The 14,205-nt window shown below is 36.3% G+C and overlaps 1 protein-coding gene across 5 annotated transcripts in view; it reads right to left on the bottom strand.

Annotated features, from left to right (window-relative positions):
• ERC2 (ELKS/RAB6-interacting/CAST family member 2) overlaps positions 1-14,205 on the bottom strand; it is a 585,639-nt gene that overhangs the window by 452,064 nt on the left and 119,370 nt on the right. For all 5 annotated transcript variants that reach the window (XM_074914417.1, XM_074914419.1, XM_074914418.1 and 2 more), the window contains one exon: positions 7,344-7,418. In XM_074914417.1, the coding sequence (XP_074770518.1) occupies positions 7,344-7,418 (75 nt within the window). The remainder of the gene's footprint in view (positions 1-7,343; positions 7,419-14,205) is intronic.

The raw sequence follows: 14,205 nt of genomic DNA, 5'->3' as shown, positions 1-14,205 counted from the left end.
ATTAAAAAACAGGAAGGAGCTGACTAAGGTTGCAACTTTAAAACAAAGCAAAACAACCCCCCAAAAACCCACGACAAAAAAACCACCACACACACACCATCACCTCCCTATTCTGGAATACTTCCAACCAGCTTTTAGGTTATATGCCTATATCTAATATAATTATGGAGCTGGTTTTTTGAATAACAACTTTTCAAGTTACACATAAAATGCAACATAAATTACTTAGTATGTTAGTCTAACGTTATTAACATGACAGATTTACAATAGCAGAATCCTAAAAATCTTTATTAATATTTGCCCATGGAATCAAAATTACTCATATCATAGAGCAAAGGCTGTATGAATGATCGTAAAAACAAGTAAACTTTCTATTAAATGGCCAGCCCTTCTTATGACAGAAAATCAACATTTTTATGTTAACCGTTCTATTCACAAAACATTTTTCCATAAACTTTTTTCTATTAAATAAAAAAGTAAAATAAAAGGTTGAGATGGAATGGAAACAAAAAAGAAAGGGGAAGAATTCCCATTAAATCTTATCATTTGGTGAAACTGGTTGAAAAGAAAAACACTGAAAGAAAAGAGGAAACAAGAATTTTAAAAGCTATCAAGGCTTACACACAACAATAAATTATTGTAGCTCTCAGATACTACAATCAAATCAGCTTGCTCCATCAGACTTCATTTTAGAAACTTTCTACTCCTATTACTGAAGATAAAAGCAAAACCTAAGCTTCACTGCACTTTAGAATGATTTTGCACTGAAATATATTAATACTTACATGACCTGTCATGACATCTCATCTGGGAGTAGTCCTCATCAAATCTCTCCAGCTAAGTCTTTAAGAGTCTGGCTTTTTGTACTGCATTTGTATTTTACGTGTTCATAAATATAACATGGCAGAAATAATTTATAGCACAGCCTGTTATAGTCTTTAGAAGGTTTATACATCACAGAATAACATTTAAGCTTTATGAGAAATACCTAACATAACTTTTGGAAGCATTTTCTATACCTCTATTTTATCACAAGAAGTTTGAACTCTCCAAGGAAAACTTTATATTTAATCAATTTCTGCATATTGTGATTACAGCTGTGTAAAAATGAGTTTTCCTAGTCTAGAAAAATTGTCAGTCAGATCTGTATAACTTTTTATTGGAACAGAAGCCAGAAATTTCACAAATTTTGAAGACTAAAATCTGTTTCAGAATAATTTATCAAAAACATCCATGGTGACAAGACAGAAGAGAAGCCAGACATCACCTTTGTTCACATAGTGTTCAAGGAGTCATAGATACTGCTCCCCTATGTATGAACAATACAGGACCAGCAATCCTGCAAATACACCAGGCAGGCTGCTGGCCTGCCCAGGAAACCCGAAAGCTTTCCTGTCTGGGCAACTGCTAGAAATCAAGGAACCTTGTAGGTCGAAGATGATATAGGCAGCCTAGTGCTCCCAATGGGTACTGCCACAGGGAGCTGGGTTGATAGAAAGTTTGATAGCTTTGCTTTCACTAAAAGTTTTGACAGAATAGGCACATTCCCGTAAAATCTTCTGATTCAGCTGAACCAGCGTTTTCCCACAGAAAACTTCAGTTGGAAAACTTTCAGCCAGCTCTTGTTGTGGCACAGAGTCTGGCAATCCTTCAGAAACTGAAACAGGAACAGATGCAGTATTTCCTTCAAACCTTTAAGGCTTATTCGCATTAGCAGCATTCTGAAAAACTATGTGGGTCTGTGCTGAATCACAGAGAAGATTCCTTTGCAGAAGTATTAAGGAAGCAGCTTAGTATTAAATGGTACTAATAAACACCTCTTGAGTTCTACAAGAATGCAAGATTTGTGAAGATTTTTCCAGTCAGACCATCTAAATTTGTTAAAACACATGAGAATATATAGCAAGATTTCTGATACAGACCAGGGTACTCACCCTAATCTATACCTTCCTTCCAGCAGCAACTAATACTTCTTCCTCATCTTATTTATTAGAATAGTGTTGCAGATACTAGAATAGTGTTGCAGTGACAGAGTTGAGGGCCATGCTGGACCTAGCAGAAATCCATCTCTTTTGGAACATGAAATAATTAGAATGTGTCCTGATGCTGAAGAAAATAATATTCCACAATGGAATGGAACTAACTCTACAAAGGAGTTTCCATAACAATGTTTCATGAATATTATATATAGTCCTTACAACAAGAGTGCTATAGTACATTTCCTGAACATCTGGGGGGGAAGGGCAAACCATTTGTAAATAATACAGCATTCCAGTCTGTCTTACGACATCATTTCAAATATCTGATAAATTTAAATTATGTCTGTAAAAAATCTTACTTGTAGGGCATTCAACAAGCAATCAGAAGCAAATATTTGAAACTTCACATTTAATAAAAACTTGCACTTAAAGGCACATAAGACACATACTATCAACAGACCATATACGACTACCCCTACTATATACCTTTAACTTTGTCAATTTAATACAGAGAATATTCAGGTTCATTTCTGAAGGCAAAGGAAAGTGAAAGTTCATGCAATCTTAACAGTAAGAGTATGTTACACTGCAAACACAAATACACGCTTTTTTAGAACCAAACCCATACCTGAAATACCAAAGCTGGATCAATACATAAAGATGGCTCCTTCTGCAAGTAAGGTAAACCACAAATAGTTTCATTTACTTTACAGCTTACCATTTTTAAAGTCTTTTTTAATTCTTGTTGCTCACTATATATATATTTCAGGATGGTCAACACCTTATACTTAGGATGAGTTTTATGTCGTATCTGCAGGCAACTCATTTCTGATTTTCTTTCTCAAGTAATATCAGACTTAATATGGGTTAAGTCCGGAACTGTCTGAACAAGACCATAGAATGGTTTGGATTGGAAGTGACCTTTAAAGCTCATCTAGTCCAACCCCTCTGCCCTGGGCAGGGACACCTTCCACCAGCCCAGGTTGCCCAAAGCCCCGTCCAACCTGTCCCTGAACCCTTCCAGGGAGGGGGCAGCCACAGCTGCTCTGGGCAACCTGTGCCAGGGCCTCACCACACTCAGAATAAAAAAATTTATCCTTATGTTCAATCTACACCTACCCTCTTCCAGTTTAAAAACATTGCCCCTTGTCCTACTGCAACAGGCCCTAATAGAACATCTGTTCCCACCTTTCTTATAAGCTACCCTGAAGTATTGACAGGCCACAAGAAGGTCTCTGAGGAGCCTTCTCTTCTCCAGGTCAAACAACCCCAACGGTCTCAGCCTTCCTTCACAGGAGAGGTGTTCCAGTCCTCCAACCATTTCTGTGGCCCTCCTCTGTACTTGCTCCAACATGTCTATGTCTTTCTTGTACTGGGGACCCCAGAATAGAATGCAGTACTCTAGGTGGGCCTCACAAGAGATGAGTAAGATTCATGTGCTCAGGAGTACTTGTTATTGAAAGAATGAAAAGCGTGTTTCCTTTCACTTTTATTATATTAGTGTTAATCAACTTTGAATATGACTGATATTCAAAGATATCAGTGATCTGGCATTTGTCAGCACACAATAAGCAAAGAAGTATGCATGAGTGCAATTGCAATTAAAGGAAAGGATTCCAACATACCAGCTTTACTTTATGCTTAGACAAAGATTTAGACACAAAAAAAAAAAAAAAATTAAAAAAAAAGCTGTTTGATTACATATATCCATAGTCACAAAGTCAGAAGCAACCATTGCAACAAAACTGGCTTCCTGTATAACAGAAGTCATAAAATTACATGAATGCTGTTAAACACACTATAATTTAGTGTGCATTTGTTACCTCTAGCTTCCAAGCACTGTACTTTACAATGTATTTGTTTTCATTACTGGAAAGGACTTTTTTTTTTTTTTTTTAAATTAAGATATCTCCGGTAGATATCTACAGACTCTAATCTCTTTGCTCTGTCATCTCCTGTTTGTTAAACTACACAAAATTAAGCTCCCAGTATTTTTGAACATGCTGGTGGCTCTTCTATGAACATCATGAGCTCCATGATGTAATTCACTGTTTTGAGCAGGTGTGAACTTCAAAACTTTTACCCCTTTACTAAATCCAGCATACAGACAGCATATGTAGTATGCCTCACTTTCTAGAGAATGGATCTCAGAGAAAACCATGGTGGAGGTCTGAGGGAACAAAACAAAATAGTCTCTTGAAAGCAAGGTTTACAATGTGATTAAGCAAGTTTCAGAAAAACAGGAGCTCAAGGAAATAATGGGAGCATGTGGGGAAAGGAAGCATACCGCCTTCCTTCTGTCCCGTGACTGCTTTCTGGAAGAAAGAAGAGCTTCTGAAGAAGGTCTGTTGCAGACAAGTGAACAGAAAGTAAAGAATGTAATGGAAAAGAATAAACCAAAGACATGGGACATCTGGAAGCAAACATGTCTACTAAGAAAAACCTGAAAGTTTGGAAAGAAAGACCTGTGCTATGCATCTGAAAAGACATTACATATCTGAAAAGGAATAAATAAAGCAACAGAAACAGGATTCAAGACACAGGATGTGAATTTTCTATCTTTCGTTTGCTTTTTTTTTTTTTTAATAACTGTACAGGAGATACACCCTGGTTGAGGTGACAACAGTTATGCAGAAGATACAACTGCTGTAAGAAAAGGCAACTTGCAAAATTTTCAGAGAGAAATGAAGAGCATGACAGGACAAGAAATGTACTGCAGAAGAAAAGATTTTTAGGGAAAAAAAAATTACATATAAGATGATAGGTGGAAGAAATGTGTATATTTCATTGTATGAAAGGGAGGACTGACCAGCAGAAGGGACAGAAAGCATTCAGCTGTGGCAATGGACAGAAGAAAACCACAGGAAAGACTAGAGGGATTTACAAAGAAGGGAAAGCTGCCTCCTGGCAGAGCCTGGGGGAGCCACGGAGGGGACTCAGACAAAAGCTAATGAGGCTAGTGGGTGGAAGGGGTTGGGTGCAGTAAAGAGAAATGTATACTGCTTGGAGCCTCGGCATGGGGGAGTATATGGCCTCAGATTGCCATATTACAGGGTAATCCTCTCCCTCCTTCTACCCTCAACACTGTAGGGAAATTACTGCTTCAATGCTTGATCATTCAAAACAAATGTTCCACATTTTTTTTTCAAAACAAATGCTGTCTGGATTAAGACAATTTAAATTTACTTGAAAACATTCCAAAGCTGGAACTTGTAATGAAAACTGCTGCTTAATCATGTGGATTTCAACATCTTACATTTGTCCCTTTTTCTTTTCAATATTAGGCCTATTTTAGACAGGGCAACCCCAAAGGAGCATGTGTTCATAGGAAAAGAAAGAATTGTGTGCCTCAGAGCCAAAAGGCAGCTCCACATCAGAATGTTCCAGCAACACGATTACAGCCTCACCCATGACAAATGAAAGCCCTCACTACAAAGATCAGATTTTTAAAAAGTGGAACATCGCACCACACCCAACTTTCCTGGGAGACAAACAGAAAAGGCTTTATTGTCTTCAGGGACAGACAGTGTCGGAGTAACGGCAACTACAGTCTTCACGTGTGTCATTCGTGTGTCGTGTCCCCTTCTGGCCCTGTTCTTTTCAAAGAGTTTTAGTACAGGAAGAGGCATTGCAAATTATTTTGCAACATAACCTTTACATTGTTAAAAGCCACATGGAAGACCATAAATTATTATAACGCATTATCTCTGTAATCCCAAAACTTGAAAATTTGTAATTCTGAACATTAATAGAAAGAAACAAATTTCTCAGCCAGTATTGTACTTTCCCATACACTTAGAGTAATGAGTTACTGTGAAAACACATGTTTTAGATTTCATACATAGACTTCTGAGCTAGAATAAACAGGGAAGGTCCAAGGAAAATATACATCAAAAGATGGAATACTGAAATTGATGTACCTTCTTTGTTACTCATATAATCCAAACTAATTATTATCTGTTAAAAGGCAGATAGAATTTATGAAATCCTGCTCTTGTTATAGCTGTGTAGTTACCACAATGTTCAGACATGCTGAACTCATTTGCTCTTAACAGAAGTCACTGGCAAAATGAGGCCTTTAATTTGCACTTCCTTTTAAGACTGAAATGAAAGACCATCATTAATGTATTTCAGGAAGCATTGCCAACTCACAAATTATCTCAAGGCTCATGGTATTTTTCTTAAAGATGTACATTCCAGACTTACAGGATTATGCAAAAATACCAGTTTTCACTTCTTAACTATGATTTTTATGTCTTGTTATTGTGGGGAAAAGAGCCACAACACTTCAGCAATATTATATATCAGAAAGAGGAAACTATATTCAGGACTAAGATAGGAGTTTCATCACATTTTAACATATCACTCTGCTGATGCAATGAACATCTTCCTTAGGTTAGATGTAAAATGACTGCCAAATAACCACCAACAGAAGTATTGTTTTTAAAGATCAAAACCATTTTACATTGGCCTTGGAGAGTTTGTGTTTGCTTCTGGTTTTCAGTTTATTCCATCTACTTTGGCTCACCTGAAATTCCACCCCCCCCACCCTCCAAGTCTCTTTAAAAAGCAATATTCAGTTCTCATTATTTAGCAATGCTGCACTTGATTTTTTTTAATCAAGTCTTGTTAAGCAAACAGAGTGGGAGAAAGAAATAGTAATGATTCCTAGCTTCACAGCAAAATAAACTGAGAAGTAAAAGGAAGCGTTTTATGATTTAATAGTGAAAGTTCTAAATCGAGGAGTTGTGGGTTAACCCTGGTAGGCAGCTAGGTGTCACAGCCACTCACTCACTCCCTCAGTAGGATGTGGGAGAGAATTGGAAGGGCAAAAGTGAGAAAACCCGTGAGACGAGATAAAGCAGTTTAACAGATAAAACAAAGCTGTGCACACAAGCAAAGCAAATTACAGAATTCATTTACTACTTCCCGTCAGCAGGCAGATGCTTAGCTATTTCCAGAAAAGCAGGGTTTCATCATGCATAACAGTTACTTGGGAAGACAAATGCCATAACTCTGACTGTTGTACCCTCAGTTTTGTTGCCGAGCATGACATTCTATGGTACGGAATATGCCTCTGGTCAATTCAGGTCAGCTGTCCCGGCTGCATTCCCTCCCAAGCTGCCTGTCTACCCCCAACATACTTGCTGGAGGTGAGCAAAGAAACTGAGAAAGCTTTGACTGTGTAAGCTCTGTTCAGCAACAGCTAAAACATCAGTGTGTTATCAACACTGTTTTGGTCCCAGATTCAAAACATAGCACCATACAGGTTGCTATGAGGAAAATTAACTCCATCCCAGCCATACCCAGTACATGAGTTCATGCTACAAAAATAATCCATGGGAAAACATGCGAAGACCATACCTTCATTTCAATAACTGTTTGAAGAGCCTTCGTCTTTGCTGGCTCGGGCTGAAGTTGGGTTCTTCTGTGCAATTCCTGTGGAGGGACACGATAGAAATAAGCCTGACGACTCATCTTTCCATTACTTTAATCACTCAAATTAATCTATTACTACAAAATAAAGTCTGATGATTAGAAGCATGTAACTCCAAATGCTACAGGTGCTTCCCTCTCTATAATCCCGCTAGCATCGCTGCAGTCCCTATCTTATATTACAGTCAACTCTGATGGCACATGCGCTATTTCTGAAACCCCTATCAATAATTAATGTCAATGGTGACAAAGGCAGCAAGTAATTTCTTAGGCTAAATACAATGCTGCTGTTTCTGCCTAAACATCAAAACTTAATTAATTCAGTTGTGTTACTAATTCAAACACTGTTCAGTCATTTAAAATCTTTTACTGTAGTTTCTTCTGAGTTTTACCTCTAATATCTGAATTAAGCAATTTGAAAGACATATTTAAATTTGACATTTTAAGGATAATAATTATATAGTGGGTTGACACAGCACCCTCTACAGTAGCAATTACGTTTCAGTTTTCACATTTTCATACTATTTTTATGCATTTTAATCCACAGATAAAAAAAAAAAATAGGTTGCATTAGTTAAAACGTTAACAGAATTAAAGTCTACTGGTCCTTATAAAAAAATAGTATGAAGACAGCAGCACTCAGTCTCTTATAAAACACAGGAGTTGTATCTTGGTATGAGATATCTAAATAAAAAACTCACATATCTATATAGAATAATGTAGAGCTGTGATGAAACATCATCATTTAAGAATTTGGTGATGCTTATACCCCTTCCACAAATCATCTGAGCAGTTTATAACGAAACAAGACTGACACATAACAGATATAGTCCTGTTTCTAGCTCTTTAGAGTCCTTCCCTGTAAAGGACAGGAATGCCACGGTAGATATTCTTCTCTCCCTGTTCCCTCTACCCCAGTGCTCCACATACACACTTGAACTCAACTTTATAAGCATGAGAAATACATTTATGCCTCGTACGCTGAGGAGCTAAGTTCATTTACCACAAAGACATTAGCTGACTCCAGAACCTGAGCTATTGTGCTTTCCCAATTATGCTTCTCCCAGTTCATCTGCATAAATTCAGAGCAGGGGGATAATCAAAAAAATGTAACACCGTGGGTCCTAATTACCTTTATTCCCATCTCTCAAAGCCCCTTGAGTGAAGCAATCAATGTATAACAATCAATTGACAGACTAACAATCAGAAATATCATCAACTAGGGATTGTGCACATTTATTATTCTGTCCCCCCTCAGCATATCCTAGCACATTTCTAGGTCTCACCTACCTTAAAACCCACAAATTTAAAAGTCACAATTTTTTATATAACAAACTATCAATCAGTCTCTTGTTCTGTTTAGCAACAAGCATACTGCTTATCAATGACTCTGAGAAAAAGACACTCTTTAAAGACTAAGTAGTAGGTGTAATTTGGGGCACATTGTTAAATTAAAATCTACTGATAATAAACATTTTTATAAAATACATTCAAAAAATTGTTTGGCCTGATACATTAAAATATATTAAAGACACAAGTTAGTTGTGTGTGCTTCATTTAACCGAACACAGATTGCTTAACTTGAAGTGTAGTATATGACAGGACATAATATTAAGCCACCCACCCCAGAATTGTCAGGTTTCACATGCATTTTTGGTTAAAATAAAAGAAGCTGTCCTTAGGTATCAGAAAATGTTATGTATACAAAAACAGATCAATACTTATGATCTGTAGGATTACAGTTAAGTAGCCAAGTTACAGTCAAATAGCTGGTAAATTAAGACCATTTAAATCATACCAGGCTGATCTCATTTTTCAGATCCCCATTTGTTCCTGATGTTAGCCCACAAACATCTGGGGGCATGGGCAGTTTTTCATTCGCTATTTGTACCATAGCTAACAATGATACCTTAGGCAATGGCTGAAGCTCTTCGGAACCCTGGCAATATAAAGAAGAGAGATTTGGATATACTCTGTCTTGTCTATTCTGTTTTGACTGCTCTGCTGTTTCCATGGAATGGATGCACAAAAACATAACAGTTAGATAAACTGTTAAATTAGATTCTGACCTGAAATAGCCTATTGATATCTTGATAAACCACAGCACTGCCTGCAAGAGTCAGATTAGGTGCAAGTGTCTAAAAGCATACCTAAATTTAAGTAGGTCTGCATGCTTTATTATTACACTAAATATATTGCAGATATATGCATGCATAGTTAAACTACCTCTAACATCTGACAACAGTGAACTTCTAATTTTCCACTGGGCATTTATGAAAAACTATGTCCAAATGGTCATTTTCCTTGTTTTTTTATCTGCAACTCTCTCCAAGTTAGAAAGAAATCTTTTGCAAATCACCTATACAGGGAGTCTCTCAATCACCACCATCTGTTTGTCTCAAATGAAACAAGTACCTTCACTACAAAAATGTTTTTAAAAATAAGAGTATGTCATAGATTTGTCATACAGGTCTCCTACAAAAGTCATGGAAAAATAGTTGGCCAGTCATACCACTATCTGATCAGCAAAAATTACAGCTAATTCTAAGACCAGACTTTGCTCCCCAAGGCCACATAAACTGAGTTGGAATATAAACAGGATTCCACACATTACCCAGGGAGACAAACCAGAGTTTCCACCCCCTTAGCCAAAGATGAATAGACTGCCAGAGATGAGTATTCCTAGATGTCTATCATAGCATGAAGCCTTGCCTCATAATACTTTTCCTGTTTGCTTTATGAATCAATCTGATGCTGGCTGACTTAAAAGCTTTTCTTCTCTATCCCTGATGGTAAAATGAAGCAGACTTTAGGATTCTGGAGAAGATCAGAAAATTACTCCCACTTTATTATTTTGTGTGGGTTTTCTTCCAATCAGATTCGAATGTTTGGAGACTCCCACAAGGCTCAGTTCTTGAATTTATGTTGTTCTATGTGTGCATTTTTTCTTTTGGGGTACCTGATTCGGGGATATACTTCTGGGGTACTGACTCAAGGATACTACCACTTTATGTGCATGATACCTTATACTGATTGTTTTAGTATCTGAGGTCATCTGGAGGAGCTCAAATTTGTCTGAACAGCTAACCAAGAGATATTCTGAACATTTCACAAAGTCCTTATAGCTTAAGGAAATCAGATTTTTATCCATTACATCATGTTTGGAATGATGCTACTTTGGTCTTTTTAATTTCTTTTAATAAAAAGCTCAAGGACCCTAATAATAAACTTAAAAAACAAACAAACAAACAAAAACCAACACATCAAGGATAGTTTTTTTTAACCTGAACTGTATTGGATGGAACTTTTGGTAATTATAGCCATAAGGTACTTGTGCCATCATCTCTGCAACCACCAAGGTCTATACTCATAATCCCTCAGATATTTACTCTATTATGAATTTACGCTTTCATTATATCTCCTGTATGACATCTGTATCACTGCAATTGGTAGCAGTTCTGAGTAACCACTTTGCACATACAAATTAATTATAATTCTGCATAACCCAGCGCCCACCTGGGATTTCATGATCATGTTTAGTTGTCAAGGTGATTAACACAGCCACACAAAATGAACAGGCAATCAGATCTTTTTCTTCACATGAAATTTACTCTCATATTCTTTGCTTTTAGACAAAAATGAGTCTTAAACCAAAGCTGGCCATTGCTTTCTCCTTCCACATGTTTCTGGGATATTAGATTAGCATCTTGTGTTGGCCTCAAAAGTAATCTCAGCACACAATTTTACCACTAATTTAAACATCAAAAAAATCCTAGAGGTGACAGTTTATATCACATACTTCCTAAAATAGTGGTGGAAGATGAGTCCTGTTCTTTAGTTCAGAAATCGATAAAAAAACCTTGCAAGATTTTATCATTATTGAGTGGATCCACACTAGATAGCATAGTCTGAACCCATCCCAATTAAAAACCAAACAATACTGCCTTTTTGTCCCAGCTTTAATAAAAGACACTCCATTACTTGGCTGCAGGAAAGCCAGGGTGCTGCAAACTCATCTTCCTTTAATTCTGTTTCTGACGCATTTTATTAAGGTTCCTAAAATATCAGTAACTATCTGTTGCTCTGATTAGATGAGATTGACCTGAAATTCTTAAATAAAAGGCTACACCAATGCTGTTAATGCAGTTCAAGGTCTTACTTTCTATTTACATAAAACTGCCTAAAATAGAATGACACAAAGTACTAGAAAGAAAATTACTTTTTCAGAAAAATAGGCAATTTAGAGATGGTATCATGAAACTGCCAGCGAGTGCCTACATTTCAACTGGTAAGCTTCTATTGATTAAAGAACAGAAGGTAAATTGAATCATGAATCAGAATATTTTAAAAAATTAATACAGAATTCAAGTTGTATAAAAATAAATACATAATGGCAACAAAGGCATCGGAATCAAATAACCATTGGAAGAAGAAATACAGATGATTAAAGATGGCAACAACTATACCTAAGGCAACATAAAAACAGGCATGAGAAACCATTGTGTCAGTAAATCTAGCTTCTTGTATTCCTAGGTAAAATGTACAAATCTGTAAATCACAGCTGGCAATAGTAAAGGAGCTGCTAGTTCTCTCAAACACCTCAAAGCAGACTGCTTCCATTCTCCTGGAAAATAAAGCCTTGGTATTGCTTCTGCATGGTCAGCTTGTCTGAACGTTAAAATCTACATCAGCAATATAATAATGTTTTGATTAATTATTTAAGTAGAAGCACAGCCACTTACCTAGTGTCTAAACAGTAGTGTTTCTTCAGACAAAAATACCATTAAAAAGACTGAATTCTATTTAACCAGAATACTACAAAAATGTAACATATAGGAATTAATTTATTCTTAACATACAGGGTTATCTTTCCTGTTTTCTAACCCTTCACAGCTGTTTCAGCCAAAATAGTCTCACAGTTATGTAGATGAAAGTATATTTAAGAAATCCTGATCAAACTCCTTATCTTTCTGGAAACTATAAACTGACAACACCAAAAATTTCCATGTCTGGCTCCAGTGTGTAGGGAAAAAAAAGCCCTATTATTAGGAAGGATTCAAAAAATCACTTTACCATTGGTCATATCTTAAAAACCCACTACTATAAGTGTTTGAACTCTGTGAGAACCTGTTAAAGAAATTCTGTCAAATGCCAACAAATTTTATATTTTGAAGAAATGAAAATGTCGATACAAGCATATGAAATGAAAAATTGCAGGAAACTATAAAAAGCCGATAGCTATATGAGTTTTGTAGTAAAGAAACAGTCTCTTTGTAAATTACGTGTATTTAAATTTATTAAGTTCTTACAGTTAAACAAAATAACTCAGATGCATGCCTAATTATCTATTTAGTATTTTAAAATAAATAGGCAAATATGAGTTTTGATGAATACAGAAGAAATTGCATGAATTAGGCACCACCAAACAACTATATGACAAATATCAATAGTCCATCGCTACAGACATGTCCAGCAATAATCTCATTGGCCTCTGTATTACCCTTAAGCAACGATTCTGACACCACTCCTGGCCTACATTAGAAAACTTCAGTGTGTGAAGAAGCGTACAAAGGAGGAAGGAGGAGTTTTTACACCAGATTAAAACAACCATATTGAATCACTAGCCAAAATATTTCTTTACAATGATCATAGTTCTACTTATTTCTGAATTCATGCACAAAAGAAGGGCTTATGATAAGTTTTACCACTATGCCTAAAGACAGGCCGTAAGGAAAAATGATCTGAGCATTAAGAAACTCAGCTTTTCTTTGACTTGAATGTCAAAAACACCTTAAGCAACCATCATGTTGTCATACTGGAAGAGTGTCCTCTGGCAAGAGCCCACGTATAAAAAGTTTCAAGTGAAAAGGCGATTTGTGTATGGAGCTTGAAATGCATGTGGGACAATTTAGTTTCTAATTGAAAGCACATAGAACGTTTCCTGAAAGGAGCTACTGAAACTCTACTTTCACCAGAATTCTTGAAAATTTATTTCTTTTCTTTGTAGAAGGAACAAAATGTCTAGAGGATCATTTCTTTTTTTGCCTAGTATCATTAATCTTTTTTTCCTCTTACCAAAATTACTTCTTCAAAGTTAAGAAAGGGGAAAAGTTACTGCTTCACAAATATCTTCGGAGAAAGAAACGTGACAATAGTTTTCTCTCTTTTCCCCATCCTAATTTTATTTTAAAATCCAGAACAAAACCTCTGAATGCACACAAGTAAAGAAAGCCCATACATTTGTTTTTAGGGGTAGTCAATTAGGAACAGAAAATAAAAGTTCCAATCACCACTTACACTTCTGCAATAATGCAAAAACCTTATTGTAACAAATCCTTTTCATAATCCACAGTGTTTAAAAAATTGTTATCCAACAAATCCATGATGCTGAAGATTTATTTCCACCCTCCAAAACTTTGGTTTACTCCTTCCTCTTTAGAAGTCTGAACACACAAAGAATTTTTATAAATAAGGTTGAAAAAGAAAGAAACATCACATCAGTTTTACAATAAGTGTAACACAACACTAATCATGAAGTAATAATGGAACTCTACCTGTGTACCGAGTGTAACTAAGAGCAGACTTCCTAGCTCCTGCCATCAGAAGCATACAGGCAAACCTTAAAAGGGTAAAGTCACAGCACAGATTACCAAATACAATCCTAAAATCCAGAACACACAACAGAGATGCTGCTGTGTGCCAGCTCCACTCTTCATAAATTTAAATAAATAAATTTTAACGCATGTACAGTACTGTGTGATAGGATGTTACAAGCAGTGCCAACATATAG

Source organism: Athene noctua, chromosome 10 (assembly GCF_965140245.1).
Source record: "Athene noctua chromosome 10, bAthNoc1.hap1.1, whole genome shotgun sequence".
Lineage (NCBI taxonomy): Eukaryota > Metazoa > Chordata > Aves > Strigiformes > Strigidae > Athene > Athene noctua.
The sequence above is the reverse complement of the archived record's forward strand: the minus strand, read 5'-3'. Positions and strand labels throughout refer to the sequence as shown.